The following is a 17,649-nucleotide window of genomic DNA, read 5'->3' on the forward strand; positions in this document are numbered from 1 at the left end:
TTTGAGTAAGACGTAGCTTGAATTCTGATCAGATTTTTGTGGTTTGCGAATTTTATGAATGTAGACTACGGGGTGCGTGAGGATATCCTCAGCGGTTCTGACTGCCCGGTTCTGACTGCCGTTGAAATTCCGGATAAGGGCAAGGAACTGTCGGTACTAGATCCCGTGTGTGAAGCGTCTGCAGTGGTTTGTTGGTTGCTTTCACGTACATATACTTTGTCCTTTTCCGCAAGTAAAGCCCCCCCCCCCCCCCCCCCCCCCCCGCTCCCTCCGGCGCTCGCTTCCCGCTTCCTTGCTTGCGCGTGGGAGATTGAGTGCGTTCGCTCTCCGTGATAGCGTGCGTCCCCGCACGCTTCCGCTCGGGCATACGGCGCGCGGCGAAGATTTTATCTATACGGAACCTCACGGCGACGCCGACGGCGACGCCGACGCCGACGGCAGAAATCCGGTGGAAGTGTCCATATAATTGCTATTGCAATAAAACGAACAATTATTTGAGGTTGCCAATCACATTTTCAGTGACATAGCCCCACCTTACTGTTTGCGGAAAATATTTGTAACGTGGCGCGTCACTTTAACACTGCCAGTGTCATAGACAATGCCTGTATTGCTTGGTTTTCTGGCTTTCATACTCTGTCTCACGTCCGACCAACGTTTCGCCGAAAAAAAAAAAGAATATGAAGTGGAGACTTACTGAGCAGATGGTCTAGTCTGGAGTGAAAGTTCTTGAGGGTGGGCAGCAGCGAGTTCTTCAGCGTACTGCGCTTTAGGTCAGCGTCGTTGACCAGCTGAGCGTACATTCTCGCCACCAGCACCACTTGTTCTTCCAACCTGGGTGCCGACAATAGCCGTGCCACGGCCTGCTTCCGCTTGCAATAAGAAAGGCCGTCGGGGAACTCAGGAAGAAGTTCCCGGATGCCCCTGTGGTAGGAAAAAAAAGCATTCATGGACGATGATATCGCCAGTCTTACAAATTAATCGATGGCAAGGGCAAAAGTAGCCAGTTTGTCAACCCCGAATGCATGCCTTCGGTCGCACCGCACTTCTGCCTCCTGGCAGTATTAAGAGGCAGTATAGTATATGACGCATCTAATTTATTTATTTACTTATTTTACATACTTTCAAGGCCCAAAGGCGTTACACGAAGTGATGCTAAAAGAGCAAAAGCAAAATTCAGTGAGAATATTAAAAAAAGGCATTCCATACAGCCATCTTGCAGTTGTCTATGTCGGTGATGAGTGCGACTGTATGTGATATCATGTGCTTTAATTGATTAATTGCTTTATCGCGCGGACACAATGCTTTTTCTACGACTTTCTCACAACCAGTGCTAATCGCAAGTGTTAACATATATAGGGTGTCCCACGTAACTTGAGCCAAACTTAAAAAATGTGCAAACGCCACCTAGCTGGACAGAAACAATGTAATGTTGTTTGCCGTCGCTTCGAGGTACTCAGATTATTTGTTGCACTTCCCAATTACATAATTAGACTAAATAATTAATCAACTTCTCAAATATCATAATTAGATGAAAAGCGTCAATGAGAAAATTGTACAACAAGATGAAAAACTTTCGAAACAGCTTTTTGTTGCTCCATACTCAGGGTCTCCAAGCGATGGCAAACAACATTACCTTGGTTTCAAAGTTTCAAAGTTTATTCGTCAATACAGCATATACATACATAAATTCTGACCTGCCGAAGCATGTTGTGCTTGTTGGCTGGTCAGCCAGCAGGTGGAGAATCTTCTAAAAAATAACTTCATATACATGCATTTCATGTTTAAATATGCACGACATTGCCGATAAATCTGACAGCACAAAATAACACATACAAAAAACAAGTAAAGCTTTACACAAGGCAATAAATTTACGCACCAATCTCTTAAACCAGTCATCATCTTTCTCGTGTTACTTGCAAAACATAGATCACCAGGAATTTCATTAAACACAGCTGGTACATAGTAATTGCGCATCTTTTTACCATAAATATTACAGACCCGTGGTTTAACAAAACGTTCTGTTTTCCTCAATGTAACATATTTTTTACAGGAGTTTTATATTCAGGTTCTGTCCAGCTACGTGGCATTCGCATATTTTAAGTTTGGCCCAAGTTACGTGGGACATTGATATGGTCAGGCTCTTCATTGGCGCCATTCTAGCGCACAAATAGGGCTAGGTTGTCACTTTGAACGATCGCCGATCACTAAAGGTTGCACTTCCAATTGCATTAACGAAAAGGCACTACTTCTGCTTTGACGTACTCTGAACTCATAAAGACAGTTTGATGTCTAACTACATTGGTTTCTATAATAATCAGAGAAAACAGGGAAAGGGGAAGATGGTAGGTAAATGAAGAGGGCGGTCACCCGTAGGTCACCTTTCACTTCGAAACTGTGAATCACTGGGTCTTGCCCGTTACCTGAAGCTGTAGTAGCCATCGATAATCTGGCTTAGTCGGCGCGGTCGATCTTTGTTCATTCTCTTCATCGTCATGGCCAGGATAAAACCTACAGAAAGAAGCAATAATGATGTTGATTACGTTTCCAACCACTAGCTCACTTATTCCGTACACGAGGGCGTTCCTCGTACTCTTCCGGTACCCCTTGTGTTTCCAGATTACCAGACTTGCGCGCCTAAGCTCAAGCGATAGTCCCCCAACGGAGAAAATTCTGGTGTTGCTCTCGTATTCGTAGATGCCCGTGGGCTGGATGACGGGAGCGCACAAATTTGTGATCGCTCCGTTACACACACAAAAAAACAATTTTGGGGTTTTGCGTGCCAAAACCACGATCTGATTATGAGGCATGCCGTAGCGGGGGACTCCGGAAATTTGGACCACCTGGGGTTCTTTAACGTGCACCTAAATCTAAGTACACGGGTGTTTTCGCATTTCGCCCCCATCGAAATGCGGCCGTCATGGCCTGGATTCGATCCCGCGACCTCGTGCTCAGCAGCCCAACACTATAGCCACTGATCTACCATGGCGGGTTCGCTCCGTCACGTTTTACACATGGATTTCCCCCAATTGGGAAAAGGTTGCCGAGCATGCTCACCATATAGAACTGGTTTCAGCTGTTCAGCAGCTTGTTCTATTGACAAACGCGCGAACTAAAATCATTTGAAGTAAACCCAATTTTTTCTGCTCTGAAAAATCACTAAAAAAGACAGTTTTACCATTGACACGTTCTTATGGCACGGCCGCTCTCAAATGTTTTCTAATAAGCTTGTTGAGACAGAAACTAACAAAACCTTGAAAAGATTGTGTATGTGGTCAAGCAAAGTGAAAAAAAAAGAAATTAATGAGTTATACTTTACACAGCATACCGCCAAGTTGTGATATGCCAATGTCGCTTTCACTTCGTAGAGAAATTAAAATTTGCTTAAAAATAACCAGTAGTGGCTGTTTCATGTGCGTACCATCTGTTACCGCGGACGCGCTATTTGCTGTCTGCGCACTGCACGCTCCGCGGGTGTGTTACGACTATGCTAGTCACGCTGGATATACAACTGCGCACGTGAACAGATGGACAGAACTAGGCTACGCGAATGAGAATGCACCGAGAAAGCCGAGCCTGGAGAAACCCGTCGAGGGAGGAAGCTTCCAGACGCCAATATGGTGACGCAGTAGTGGCGGATATCCAGGGTGTTTCATTTTATCTGCACCAAATGTTTAAAAATTGCCTCTGGCAGATAGCACAATTATAATCCTTGATCTAAACTACTCGATCAGGAGGCCATTACTTCCACGAGAAATCAAAACGCCTAATTAAATTACTACCATAATTACGCTAATTAACTTTTTAATTAGTTATATAAAGGCACATCGTTTAATCTACGAATTATAGCCGCAGAGTTCGCAAGGCGTATCCACTTGGAACGAATTCTCAGGACTGAACCAGTTTCGAGATATTAATTTTCAAAGTGTCCGACGAAATGCATGGGCGTTCCAGTTAATTTTTTCACGCTGTTTTATACATTGAAGCACAAAGTTAACTGGAACGCCCATGCATTTCGTCGGACACTTTGAAAATTAATATCTCGAAACTGGTTCAGTCCTGAGAATTCGTTCCAAGTGGATACGCCTTGCGAACTCTGCGGCTATAACTCGTATATTGAAAGATGTACCGTAAAATAATTAATTAAAACGTTAATTAGCGTGATCATGTTAATTATTCAATTAGGCGTTCTGATTTCTTGTGGGAGTACTGACCGCCTCATCGAGTAGTTTAGTTCCAAGACTATAATTGTGCTATATGCCACAGGTAATTAAAAAAATTTGGTGCAGCTAAAATGAAACACCCTGTAGAGATGGTCTCTAAGATGGTGCCAGTTGCATCTAGTTTGATGCGGCTGAGGGAATTACTGAAATGAGGGTTCACTAACAGAAAAATTTCGCAACAGAAACACAGTTTTCATGCGCATTAACCGCAAAAAACATCCATTGAAGTTTTTGTATGTCACCGATGATGTTGATCTTAATGTAGTGACACACAACAAATAAATATTTGTCTTTGAACAGAAAATGACATTAAGTGGAGTAAACACACTTATACTTAACGGCTAACACAAAGCGCTAACTATTATTTCTTAGAAGAGCATAAAGTTTTCCCCTACCTTCGTACGACTTTTATAAGACAAACCTGTTATCATGATAATGTTAGATTGCGTATCAATAATCGGGGACATATACATTCAAACAAACATTGATAAACTTGAAGGAGTACAGAAAGAAAAGCCATCCGATTTATGTAAGACAGCTTCGGACGCAAATGAATAACACAGCCACTTCACAGATCTAAACGTTAGCTCAGAGAAATCGCATATTCCCACTAGGATTTAACTCTTAATCAAAGAGAACTTCAAAACAAACGTCGCAAAAATAATACCATTTTATCCGATTACGCCACAAGACATAGACACGACCTCGCAATAACTCTTCTTTGTTCTGCAAACAATTGTTTAAAGTACTCCGTTCACTCCGGAACTGTCAAATAATATCGAACTAACAAACAGCCTTTTCTTGGAAACCACTACTACGCAATTTTTGGCTCATTTGGGTTATCGAGGTTATATTAGAGCATGTTGTGTTATTAGTTGCGTTTAGTTTACTTTTCTCTCGTGCAATTTGTTATGCTTGCTTCCAGCTTTTCTTATATGCAACATAATTACCTATCTTTAATCCCAGCCTGCTAAAATTTCGTGTGGGAATTACAGCATACATAAAAAATGAAGTCAATAAATAAAGAAACGCAAACTTTGTCTTTACAGAATCCACACTCGCCTTGAACCTGCGTGTTCCTCCATGCGCATTCATCACCTTTACATCTCGGGCAGGAAGAAGACCACAAAGCATCTGGCCAGTGCCCCGCCTACGATGCGCTCTCAATGAGGCAAGCTATCGTTTTGTGGTCCCACATGGGCCAGGGTGATTCTGACGTCTGCGTTCTTGGCACTTGAGCAGTGAGCAGGCTGCCGCCTATTATTGCTAGCTGAGAGCGTTTCTGTAGCTTGTTGCAGTCGGTAGATGCAACTCGCTTACCTCTGCCATAAATATGCGTTTCGCATCTTCGACTTGCTTTAGTCCTGACATCCTCTCGTTCATTATCTTATCTTGCTTTCCAACCTGACCTACTGGTCACTCGGTCATGCGTCCACGTTGGTAACTAGAATGGCGTCATGTCTTCTGGATTTGCGTACCATAATTGTTTTATACAGACCGAAATTATTACAGAGCAGACGGCGGGGAAGATCTCTTGTAGGAACAAAGGTCATCTTCACTTTGACAATTTGCAGCAAGAGAAATTGGTGTGGTTCTAGGAAGCTCAAAAACTCGTTTTTGAATTACGACTATCAAATTGTGTACTCTGTGGCGTGGGAATTATGGGAAGTGTGGCGAAACGACGTTTTGACACCGCTCTACAGGAACGGTTTACATTATGCGGAAAAAGAAGGTAACTTACAAATCTCATTAAAAAAAGAAATGTCCACACGCATGCCGGCCGATTCTGTAACCCACCCGGTTGATTTATTGATCGGAAACGCAACGTAAACGCAATGGGTCACAAACATTGACATGGAATATTCATTTGCTGTGCACTCCTAGAGGGCGTTGTGACGGTAGTCCGAAGAAGTGAGACTTCACGCCACCTTGAGAGAAAAGAGAGCGCAGTCCTCGGCCTTACACTAAACGCATTTAAAAACTCTCAGCCCTTCCACTGGGGTTGCTGATGAAAGACCAGCGAAGCTGTACTATGGTGGGAATTATGTATTTCCAATTATGACTAATAAGATGTGATGGTGTATTTGGTTATTTGAACTATTAAAGAATGGGAAATATCTTTGATCCGGTGATTTTCATTTATTTAGTGACCACAGGGACCATGGGCTTATGTTCGCTATGGTACACCGCCATAGGATGTACGGCAAAGGTTGGCATGTTCTTCAGAAACATGTCACCAACGCCGCGCGCGTTCGGTGCGAACGGGGCAAAACGCCACCGCCGTCGATAACAGTTGTGCGCGTTGTTTGTGTGACCGCACACAACCGCTGTCAAAACGCTGGCTACGCGACGAACCGCTAAACGCCGTTGTGGACACTCTTTGGGGAGAGGCGGGCGAGAGCCCAGACAGAGTCGGCGGCAGAGGCCGTCAGGGCTAGAGAGCCTACATGCAATGCTGTGTATAAACAGCGTTGCATGTAGGCTCCCTAGCCAGGGCTGCGCTCATGCGCCGCAGTGGGAGAGCGGGCACGCACAGTCTAGGCGTTGGTCCAGGGTGCCTCGATGTCCTCCTCGCCCACCACTCCCCTTCCATTGGGAAGTCGCGTTTGCTCTCCGCCGTGCGTTCGCTCCCCGTGAAAGCGAGCGCGCTTTCACTGGCACATACAGCATACGGTCAATGAGAGTTTATTTCTCTTGCCAGACGTGACGATCGAAAGGTGAGCCCTTAACAGCTTCGCTGTAAAAAAAGCACGTGCATTAACAAGAAATAGTACATACAAGTCAGAAAATGATTACCGAATTTAGTATTGAGAAGAGATGGCTAACTATTCGACCGTCCGGCCTTAATACCCTTGACCCTCGTAGGCCTGTTAACCACCGCAATAGCTGGAAGATGAGGAGATGACAAGGTCATATAGGGTGATGGTCCAATCGCCTGCAGTGTCTACATATGTTGCTCCGCCTTCGTAGGAAACGAACCTTCCGTTTCGCCGGAGCAAGCACACAGGAGGTGTTACAAAAGAAGAGGCAGCTACATATCAAGCCATGCAGTAGAAAGGTTGCTTTGTGTCTGGATGCGAGCTGAATGCAACCATGCGCTGGACGAGGCACTTCAGAAGGCAGAAAAAGGCAGGTGCGGATGCCATTCACAACACTGGCTCGTGGCATCCCAATAGGTGCATCTAGATAGACGGGCGATGTCTTTGGGAGTGGCAATATCCGATAATCTCAGCCACAGCGCTCACAATCGCGCTTCCGCTGCAAGGAAATACGCTCACCAAGGGGCCGCAAATTTGCCTCCCATGACGTATGAGCAACTACTTTCGCGTGGCAAAAAAAAAATTGCGGAATTTTCACCTCAGAACCACGATCTGATTATGAGGCACACCGTAGTGCATGACTCCGGATTAACTTTGACCATTTGGGCTTCGTTAACGTACATCTAAGTCCAAGCACAGCAGCGTTCTTGCATTTTGCCTCCATCGAAATGAGGCCTTCACGAGCGGGATTGAACCTGCCGAATTCCAGTTAACCAGTGCAACACCACAGCCACATGTGCTATGATGGCGGGTCGTTCCGCGTGTTGTATGCACAATCACAACAAGGGCAAATCAACTTTCATAGGGTAAGTTAAGCTTCTTCGATCTACGTAGTTTGCTCGTCCTTCATTTACATCACTTTCAGTAAACACTTACCGCACAATGGTTACAACTTCCACAAATTCACAGTTTCTACGATATCCCGCCAACACAGCTTGATTCTTCACTGAAACACCCAATCATTTTTACACAGAAAGAGACGCAGCAGCAAAAAAAAAAAAAAAAAAAAAATTGTGTAGTCACTTACCATCCAGGGTGCCGACCATCTCTGCATCGGTGAGCTTCGCCGTCCTATCAGCAACCCGGAACTCCCGCGGACACGTGGGCGTGGTCCACAAACCGCCACCCCCAATGGTAGGCAACTTGCTGTTTGACCACGAAGACACCGTTCCCAGGTGCACTGCCATCATAGACGAGCGCCGAAGACAAAAGACAGACAGCAGAAAATGATCACGTGATAAAGAGGTGACAATGAGCAGTTTCTTTAGTTCCTTTTAAGTATGATACAACTTAAGATTGCGAAAGTAAGGAAAGCGAAGGAAAACCAGGAAAACCTGTACGTAAGCAAGAAACGGCGAAATAATGTCTGATTGCCTGATTGCATGTCTTCTCTACAGTTGAAGATGTACTGTCGTTTCTTGTGGTAACCCGTCTTTGAAATAGCACATATGGGATGTGTAAAGTGACTGGCGCAGTAAAAGGTAATCAATGAAAGGATGTCCCATGGAACGACAATATGCTGTGTAACGCACAAAGTGTGAATTTAACAGATATGACAATCATATATATTAGGAATTTACTGCTGCCAACAAGTGTGCCTTTGACCACCGGCAAATATGATTGACTACCTCATGCTTCAGGCAAACAATATACCGGGCACGAAGAATATTGGACAAATGGACTGATCTGAATGGGGTTATTTCGGATGCTAACCCGAAGCGTTTTTTGACATCAACCGTCTAACTCTGTAGTTATCTGAGCTTGTGCTGCAGTTGCAAAAAAGTACGTGCACTCCCCCCCCCCCCCCCTCCACCCTTTATTAATGTTAAGTTTAGAAATAATTCCGTCAGTAGTTTCAGTCTCATTATATCATGGAAAGCTTTCACAGAAGTTCGTCAGTTCTCAGGAAGTATCGTGATTTGTCCGCAAGCCTTTATTCTTTCGTCTACCGGTGTCAGGTCGTCTGGCGGCAAAGCGTGACTTGATGCACTCCTATATTGAGATTTTAACGATGTTTCTTCAGGCAAATAATTTGATTCACTCGACGATGCCAAGTATAGAATTTAAATACATCAAATATATACTAAAATTTTGTAAGCTGCATTAGTAAATTACGCTTCACCAATGGTAAAGCGGACACTATTTTTTGTCCCTGGAAACTTGGCGAGGCAGGAAAAAAATGTAGGCAGAAATATAAGGCGGCTGGGGTTGCCGCCCTGTAGTTCCCCGCATGAGCTCATTGTGATGTCATATATTTTGACAGCATTGGCATAGCTCAACTAAATTGTGTTTATTAGAAAAAGGGTCGCCGGACTAAGCTGCCTCCTGGGATAATAGAGGCTCAACCTAACAAATGTATATAAGTTTCCCTGCAGTAGACGGTCCAAATACGATAAAATACTATGGAGGCGGTAACGTTAAACACACGTAATGGTGGGCGATTACGTTGAAAAAAGGTTTTAAAGTAATAAAGAACATTTTTTTGTGCAGAAAAAATTAAGATATATAGCTTTGAAGTAATACTTTGCCATACTAAACTGTTTCCGGACGGCTGGGAGAACACAACTTACTTATGGCTCTCTCTTTGCAACCATTCCGCACTAGTGAAATGATGCTCGCACGTTTGATGTCGATTTCGTCATGGTAATCGACAACTTGCAATTCCCCATGTAGCCAACAAATTCAACCGCCAATAAATGTTTCGAAAAACTAAATTTCTGCACGCTTGAAGAAAGTGTGCCCGCCTTCCCTCTGGGAAAAAAGAAGACGAGCGAGAAAGAGCAGCTTTCATGGTCGCACGATTCTGAGAGCTCCACAAGCTAAATGGAATTTCCGAGCAATAAAAAAATTTCGGTTTCTTCTACAATGACAGTATCTTGTCAGTAGGGGCCGAATTCACAACGCTTTTCTTTCGTAAGTACTCTCTGCCGGTCGGCTTCGCTAATAATATGTCCAGCATCAGGATTGGCTGAAATGATTTTGTGAATTCGGGCCCAGGTTTGGAACCATCTCCTTGAATTTGTCTTCCTTTGCAGTTATTTTTACTTCGCTGTGCTACAATAGTGAGGGACATGTTTCTAGTGATTCCAAAATTTTCGGAAATTTTCATTCGCTACTCACGGAGCTATCATTCCTTATACAGTCCACTGGGATAAAAAAAAAAAAATTCTCACCCCAGCCGATCGCTCAGCCACTCCTGTCCGTGAAAACTTTCGAGTGAAGACGAGCAACGATTTTTTTTTCTAGTTGGCTGGTGGCCCAGAAGGCCCACTGAAGACAGCAACAGTTGCTGCAGAATGGCGTTCTAACGTGTTTAATAACGTCATAACGTGCCTGCATGGTGAAGTGCTGGGTAGAACAGTAGTGACCTTTCGACTCGTGCTTGCAGGCTGTTATCTCAAAAGTGATGATAGCCTCGGTATATACTATACAAAGTGGAAGCACGTGCCTTGAAAACTTGCTTCAAAAGCACAATTTCGACGTGCCTATTAGAGAATAACGCAATTTATTTTAATTTATGAGGGAGTTGGAAAATATCGGTTATTCCAATATTGTATGCACCTATTGCCCAATGTCTGATGGCCACTGCTCAAATAATAACACTCACAAAATATCTCTGCCTCTTTGGGCGTGTTTATTACGATATCGATTATATGGACACTCGAGGCGCAAGAACGCCGTCGGCACAACCGCTGCCGCCGCCGTTGTCGGGCTTTCCCGCTGGGTGTCACATGCTTGGCTTATATGGGCATGGCTAGAGCATAGAATTTCCTAAAATAATTACTGTAGGAAGCTCTCTCGGTTAGAGGACTCCAAGAGACACGGAGTTCGTTTGGCTGCAATAACGACGAAGCGAAGTCGACGTAACCTTCAACGTCATAAGCTCAATCGCCTTTCTGGCGGAGCCAGGGCAGCGTTCCGTTTCCGCGGCTGCCAGAAGTGTTGTGCACACGACACTATAGGCACACTGGCGTTCTCTCTCTCACTCTCTGTACTGAGCTGCTGTGTGCATGTACTGCTCTGTGAGGAATGGGCCGTACACTCCAAGCTAACGTTATCGAATGTTTCACATGTAGTGTGCCGACCAACGCCGACGGTTTCCCGCTGATCTCATCTGGTGCACCGTCGAGGTGCGGCTATAGAGAGCCTACATGCAAGCGCTGTTTAAAAACAGCGCTTGCATGTAGGCTCCCTAGTAGTAGTAGTATAACTTTTATTTAAAAAAAATTAAATCCAGGTCCAGTGGGTGGGTCCCTCAGTCCAGGGCCCCACTGGCGATAGCGGCACGCCGGGCTTGGTCGAGAAGGGCCAGTTGGTCCTCCCGCACCGTGCTGGCTAGCCACACCTCCCACTGCCTACTTTTGGAGTTTTGCCCCAAAAGGGGTGATTGGATTTCTTGTGGCCGATTCTGGCACGACCATGTGATATGGTCAAGAGATGGCCGCCCACCGCACCAAGGGCAAGTGTTGGGGTACCGGGTGGGGTGTATGTGGTGTAGTAGGATTAGGTGTGGGTATGTACGGGTTTGTAGTCGGCGCCAGTCCCGCATTTGCGCTGAGTCCAAAGATGGGTCTGGAAAGCTATACCGTTGCCTTCGTCGTCTCTGTGCCTCCAAGATATCTTTTATTGTGATCGGAGATTCTACGAGAGTGCGTTCCGTCACTCGAATGCTATATTCTCGAGCGAGGCGGTCCGCCCTCTCGTTACCCGTCACTCCGGCGTGCGCCGGACACCACGTAATAGCGTGGCGTTCCGTGAGATTTCGTCCTAGGATTTTCATTGCGAGTTTGGGCAGGGTGCCTGTCATGAAAAGGCGACATGCCGACTACGAGTCGGTTAGTATTAAAGCAGAACGTGCTCTATTTTCAGCGTCACGTATAGCCAGAGCCACCGCGGTAGCCTCTGCTGTGGCCACTGACTCAGTCCTGACTGTTGCGGAAATAGTAGTTTGAGCGTTTGTGGCTACCACAGTGAAAGTTTTGCTATCTTGTTTACACGCGTCCGTGTAATAAACCTCCGGATTTCTACCGAACCTGCGTTCGAGTGTCCTGGCCCGTGCAAGGCGCCGTTGTCTGTGGTATTTCTCGCTCATGTTTTTAGGGATTGGGGACACCGAGATCTTAGCTCGTATGTCCGGTGGGAGGAGTTCTGTTTGGTCGTTGCAATGTGCCGGTCTGAGTGGATAACCTAATCGACGGAGAAGTGTTCGACCTTGCTCCGTGGCATTGAGCCTTTCTCGTTGTGCGATCAGTGTTGCAGCCACGAGTTCCTCAAAAGTGTTGCTAATACCCATTGCTTCAAAAAAGGTCGTGCTACTGCTGATCGGTAGACCAAGCGCCGCCTTATAAGCTGTGCGTATCAGGGCGTTTATTTTAGTTTCCTCTGAGTTTGATACTTTTTGGAAAGGAAGGCCGAAGGTTACACGGCTTATGATAAATGCCTGCACGAGCCTTATCGTCTCTTCTTCCTTGAAGCCTTTTCTGTTTCTTGCTACTCTGTTTATCATCCTAGACACACTGTTAACGGTTTTCCGGAGATTTGCGATCGTGTGCCCTACTGCTCCATTTTCCTGTATCCATAGTCCGAGTATACGAGCTTTAGATACCTTCTTTATTGTTTGACCTCCAAGAGCAAGCTTTATCGGAAGTCTATCGTCCTTTCGTGTATAAGGCGCTCTTACTCGGATTAGTTCGGACTTCTCCGGGGCGCAACTCATACCAGCTTTTGCCACATGTTCCTCTACAATGCTAATTGCCTTCTGGAGGGTTTCCTGACGTTCCCCTAAAGATCCCTTTGCGGTCCAGAGAGTTACGTCGTCCGCGTAAATCGCATGTCCTAAGTTTGGGATCCGTTGTAGTTTCACTGCTAGCCCTTTCATCCCTATATTAAAGAGAAGCGGCGAAAGAATTGAACCTTGCGGCTTTCCTCTTTTGGGGGTCTGTAGAACGCCTGAGCGGGTGGATCCTAGCCCTATCGTGGCTGTGCGTTCGTCTAGAAAGGATTTTATGTATTCATAAGTCCGCTGTCCACAGTGCATGTTCGATAGTTCCGTTAAAATGCTCTCGTGCGAGATGGTATCGAAAGCTTTTTTGATATCTAATGCCACTATGAATCTGTCTGCATTTCCTCTCTCTGGGTTTAATACTTCTCCTTTCAGCAGGAGAAACACGTCCTGTACCGACATATGCTGTCTAAAGCCGAACATAGTTTCCGGGAAAAGGTTGCTGTTTTCTATGTACCTAGTGAGTCTCATCTGTATAACCTTTTCAAAAAGCTTACCCAGACATGAGGTAAGGGACATGGGTCGGAGATTTTTTATGTCCCTCGGTTTCCCTGGTTTCGGTATTAGAATTATCTCTGCATGCCTCCATGCCTGTGGGATTTGACCTCCTTCAGTCTATAAATGTTTGTTAAAGAGATCTGTTAGCCCTGTCAAAGCATTGAGGCTAAGATTGCGAATCATGGCGTTTGTTATTTTGTCCAGTCCAGGTGCCGTATTTTTCTTGAAAGTTTGCGCTGCCGCGAAAACCTCTGCCACCGATATAGAGGCATCTAGCTCCTCATTGCTCCTTCCTGAATATGTGGGCGTATCATCATTTTGCGTGGATTTTGCTCCTATATATATGTCTTCTAGGGTGTCTAGGAGATGTGTGTCAGCGTCTCGAAATTCGCATTCAAGTAATCGAAGAGCTCGGTTCGTCGCTGTTTTTGTATTTGCAGGATCTATCATGCTTCTCAAAATGGCCCATGTCTTTTTTGTGTGTAGGGTTCCATGTAGAGATTCACAGAATTGGTGCCAATTATTGTTTTCTAGTGTTTGTGCACAAGCATTAGCCTCCTGTGTTAGTTGTGCTATGCGTATTTTAAACTTTCTATTCAATCTTTGTCTTTTCCATCGTCTCGTCAGGCTTCTGCGTGCTTCCCATAAATGTATGAGGCGGCTGTCTACCGCTGTTATATCCGATGTTGTAGCGATCTCCCTCGTTGCTCTTCCGTGTGTTTCGCGTATTTGTTCCACCCAGGTTTCAATATCTTCTGTTAATATGAGCTGCTCTTGTTTATGTCGATATACAGTCCAGTCTGTAATGCAAGCCCTCCCTAGGGAGCGACGGATTTTTGGGGAATTGAGACCTATGGAGATAATGTTATGGTCACTGGCCAAATTTTCCTCCAAATTTGTCCACCGGGTCTCCCCTGGATGGCTCGAGAAAGCTAGATCTGGGGTTGTATCCGCCGCTACACTGTTGCCTAAACGTGTGTAACAACCCGGTATTGTGATGAGTTCTAGCCCGTATCGATCTTTTGTCTCGACTAGTGATTTTCCCTTCACTGAGTCTTTGTTGTAACCCCAGGCGGAGTGTGGTGCATTGAAGTCACCAACCACTAGCAGCTTGTCTTTTCGCTCCATGTCTGATATTGCATAAATTATTAGGGTATCGAAGCATGGTGCTCGCTCTCTAGGAGCACTGTATATATTTACGATTACCGTCTTTGCTTTATTTCTTTTGCATGGCCACACCGTTAGTATTTGATGCTGTGTGTCGTGCTGTGGCATATACGTGACGCTGAGGGCCAGGTCTTTTCTCGCAAAGGTGGCGACCCTTGGATAATCAGGATTGGAATATGTCTCGTATCCCTTTAGTTTTTGTGTGATTTGCCCGATTTCTTGTAGGCATATAATGTCGGGTAGGACTGGCGCTGACTGTATATATTGGGCAAGGGCAGCATGTTTGTTACGTAACGTACGGCAATTCCACTGCCATACCTCAAGGTTTTCAGTGTTTCTATGTGTCGTGTTAGCCATGAATGGTACTATCACTATCCGTCGTCTCTATCACTTTAGGGCGACGGCTAGGAGCTCCTGGGCTATCATTAATGCGTTTTCGTGTGGTTACTTTGATGGAACTTAGCGAGTCGTCTACGTGTCTCTTTAGAGCATGGAATTCTGCGAACATTATCTGTACTTGATGTGCGATTGTTTCCAGCTGCTTGCCCATGGGCTCTTCTGGTGTTGGTATGGGTTTAAGAACCTGTGTTGTAGACGCTTCTTTTGTTTTGTTTGCGAGGCCGTGTATTGTTTGCTTAAGGGCGGCCATCTCTTTCTTCAATTCTGCCAGAGTGGCTTTTAGTGATCGATTTTCTTCTATGAGTTTCTGATCCGCTACCGATTTGTGATTGGTCTGATGTTGCGCAGTGGGAGCTGCAACTTGTGCCCAGCTTACCTTTGGTGCCGCCATTTGTGGTTGGCCAATGGTTTCCCTGGACTGAGGGTGTTGAGGTGTTGCGTTCTTCAGCTTGGACTTCACTGGTCCCCGCCCGGTTTCTTGACGGTGTACTTCCGGAAAATTTTCCTGGTCGAAGGGAATGGATCCTTCCATAGTATACCCTTGCTCTTCTTCCTCCGACTCGAACCACCTGTGTTTACTCTTGAGTCTACGTTCCTTTGATGGCATCCGTGCTTGGCGTCCTGACGATGGTTCTGGTCGGCGAACCTGTTTTAGACGCTTTCTGCAGCTTCGGTCCCCCGTTAGGTGGGCTTCACCACATGAGGCACACTTCGGGTTACATTCATGTCCGTCTGCAGGATCTTCCGTTCCACAAATCCTACACACACACAGTTCCGGTTGTGGGCACACATCAGTTCTGTGACCCACCCTTTGACATGTTTTGCATACTTGCACTGTATTTCGAAACGGATAGCAGGCCATTTCGCCTCCCTCGTAGTACACATATCTTGGTACTAAGTTTCCGAAAAATACAATGACGGCACTCTTAGTGTTCCCCAGCATGCGTGCGTGAGCGACTTCCACATTTAGCGTGCGCACTCTGATTTTCGATTTAAGGACGTTTGATGGCGTATGGGGGGTGAGTCCGTGGATTACCCCCCGAACTGCTCCGTCCCCCAGAGCTACATACGTTTTCATCGCATGGGGTTTTCCATTTCTCTTGAGTGATGTAATCTGGCGCAATGTGTTTGCGACTTCCTTTTCTGGGGTTGAGACAATTACAATGTTCGATCCAGGCTTAATACGTAGCAGAAACTGCTCACCTTGGATCTTTTCATCGCAAGCCTCTATAATCGCACGGGCCATCACGGGAGTTGTAATTGCTCGAAGTGGGAGTCCTTGATGCGGTCTCACAATCACCTTGAAATCGTCCTTTGGTAAGGGTGGTAGTTTCTTCCCGTTGCGTCTCGGGCGAAACTTTGGCTTGTCTGCGTTCTTCGGAGAGTCGTTCTTCTGGTGCTCCTGCGCACGTTCTCTCCGTTGCATTTTTCTTTCCCTGATGGACACAACCGTGGTCCATCCTTCTTGGGCGTCTTGAATGCGTTTGTCGGTCGTATTCTCACCGTTGTTGATGGTGGACGGTGCTGGGCTTATCCCTGTTTTGCTCCCTAGGTGCGGCGCTCCTCACGCAAGCGTTCTAAGGCGCCTGGCAGCTTCCAGGACGCTGTTCCCTCTGTCCGCTAGGAGTTGCGTTGCGTGCTGCATCCCAGCCAACATGTCGCGCCCGCGTGCAGTTAAAACACCATCCGAGGAGTACAAGCGCAACACTAAACCTTCGCTATCGTTGTCAATGCTTCGCCTTACGGGTGAAACTGTTCTTCCCTTTTTCTTTCATGTGATTGACAACCTCCTACCGCCCTATTTCTTACTTATTCGTCAAGGCAGTTAGCGCTGTTTTACTGAGGTTTGACCGACCAATGAAGAGCTGCCACGGAAGCTGTGCCTTGCGCCTTCTTGCACGCTTAGCACTATAGGGTGGATTTCTAGCGAAAGCTATCACCCACTCATACCCTCTTTAGCATTTGTGAATAGGCCTTCGGGTTTTTACAAAGAATGGAGCTTTATGTTGTGCGAATAGCATTTTTTTTTTCGAACGTAGGGAGCCTATATGTAAGGCGCTGTTTAAAAACAGGACTTGAATGCAGGCTCTGTATTCGAACGTGGCTACGAGAGACAGCAGCTGGACAAAGTACACAGGTACGTAATGGCGTTTAATTTCGCCTAAAAAACAACTGATCATTCCGAGCAGCGCACATTTATGCCCAGTCTTACGCATAGAGAATAAATCACCACCACACGATCTCTATAGGGCATCTTAAGGATTGTTCGCTACTTGTGTCATTCAGTGAACTGACGTTTTGCGTAGAGTAACCTCAAAGCACCGATAAAAGCAAGAATCCTGACCGCCTGAATTATCATTACGCATCAGGAAACCTTGGATAGTCGCATTAGAAGCCCACTAATACAGCGCTTGAGTACAATAAAAAAAGAAAACAAAGCCATATTTCTAAGGCCAGATATTCTACACCTATTCGATTTCTTTTTAACGTGTCCCTCATTAGAACGGGTCTGCGTTTTTTTTTTTTTTCAGTGGCGACAGCAGTTCAGAGCGGGGAAAAGGGTGTTTGCTTTGTCCGTCTGTTTGTCTGTACTTTGCACTACGCCGTCATCATATTGTATCGCCGTAATTGTCAGGTCACCTCTTCGTTCTGACCTCCAACCTCACCATATGGAAAAGCAAAACAAGAACTCCGCCCACCACAGTCACTAGAGTCATGCAACCTCCAGCAATGTACAGCTGGAGGTCGGGCGCTCCAAGCACTG

The 17,649-nt window shown here is 45.8% G+C and overlaps 1 protein-coding gene across 2 annotated transcripts in view; it reads right to left on the reverse strand.

Moving 5' to 3' along the window:
- Positions 1–17,649, reverse strand: part of LOC119440360 (uncharacterized) — a 143,692-nt gene that overhangs the window by 70,230 nt on the left and 55,813 nt on the right. For both annotated transcript variants that reach the window (XM_049661585.1, XM_049661586.1), the window contains 3 exons: positions 8,067–8,219; positions 2,421–2,508; positions 695–921 (listed from right to left, as the gene is read on the reverse strand). In XM_049661585.1, coding sequence (XP_049517542.1) covers positions 695–921; positions 2,421–2,508; positions 8,067–8,219 — 468 coding nt within the window. The remainder of the gene's footprint in view (positions 1–694; positions 922–2,420; positions 2,509–8,066; positions 8,220–17,649) is intronic.

The sequence above is a fragment of the Dermacentor silvarum genome, chromosome 2, assembly GCF_013339745.2.
Source record: "Dermacentor silvarum isolate Dsil-2018 chromosome 2, BIME_Dsil_1.4, whole genome shotgun sequence".
In the NCBI taxonomy this organism is placed as follows: Eukaryota; Metazoa; Arthropoda; class Arachnida; order Ixodida; family Ixodidae; genus Dermacentor; species Dermacentor silvarum.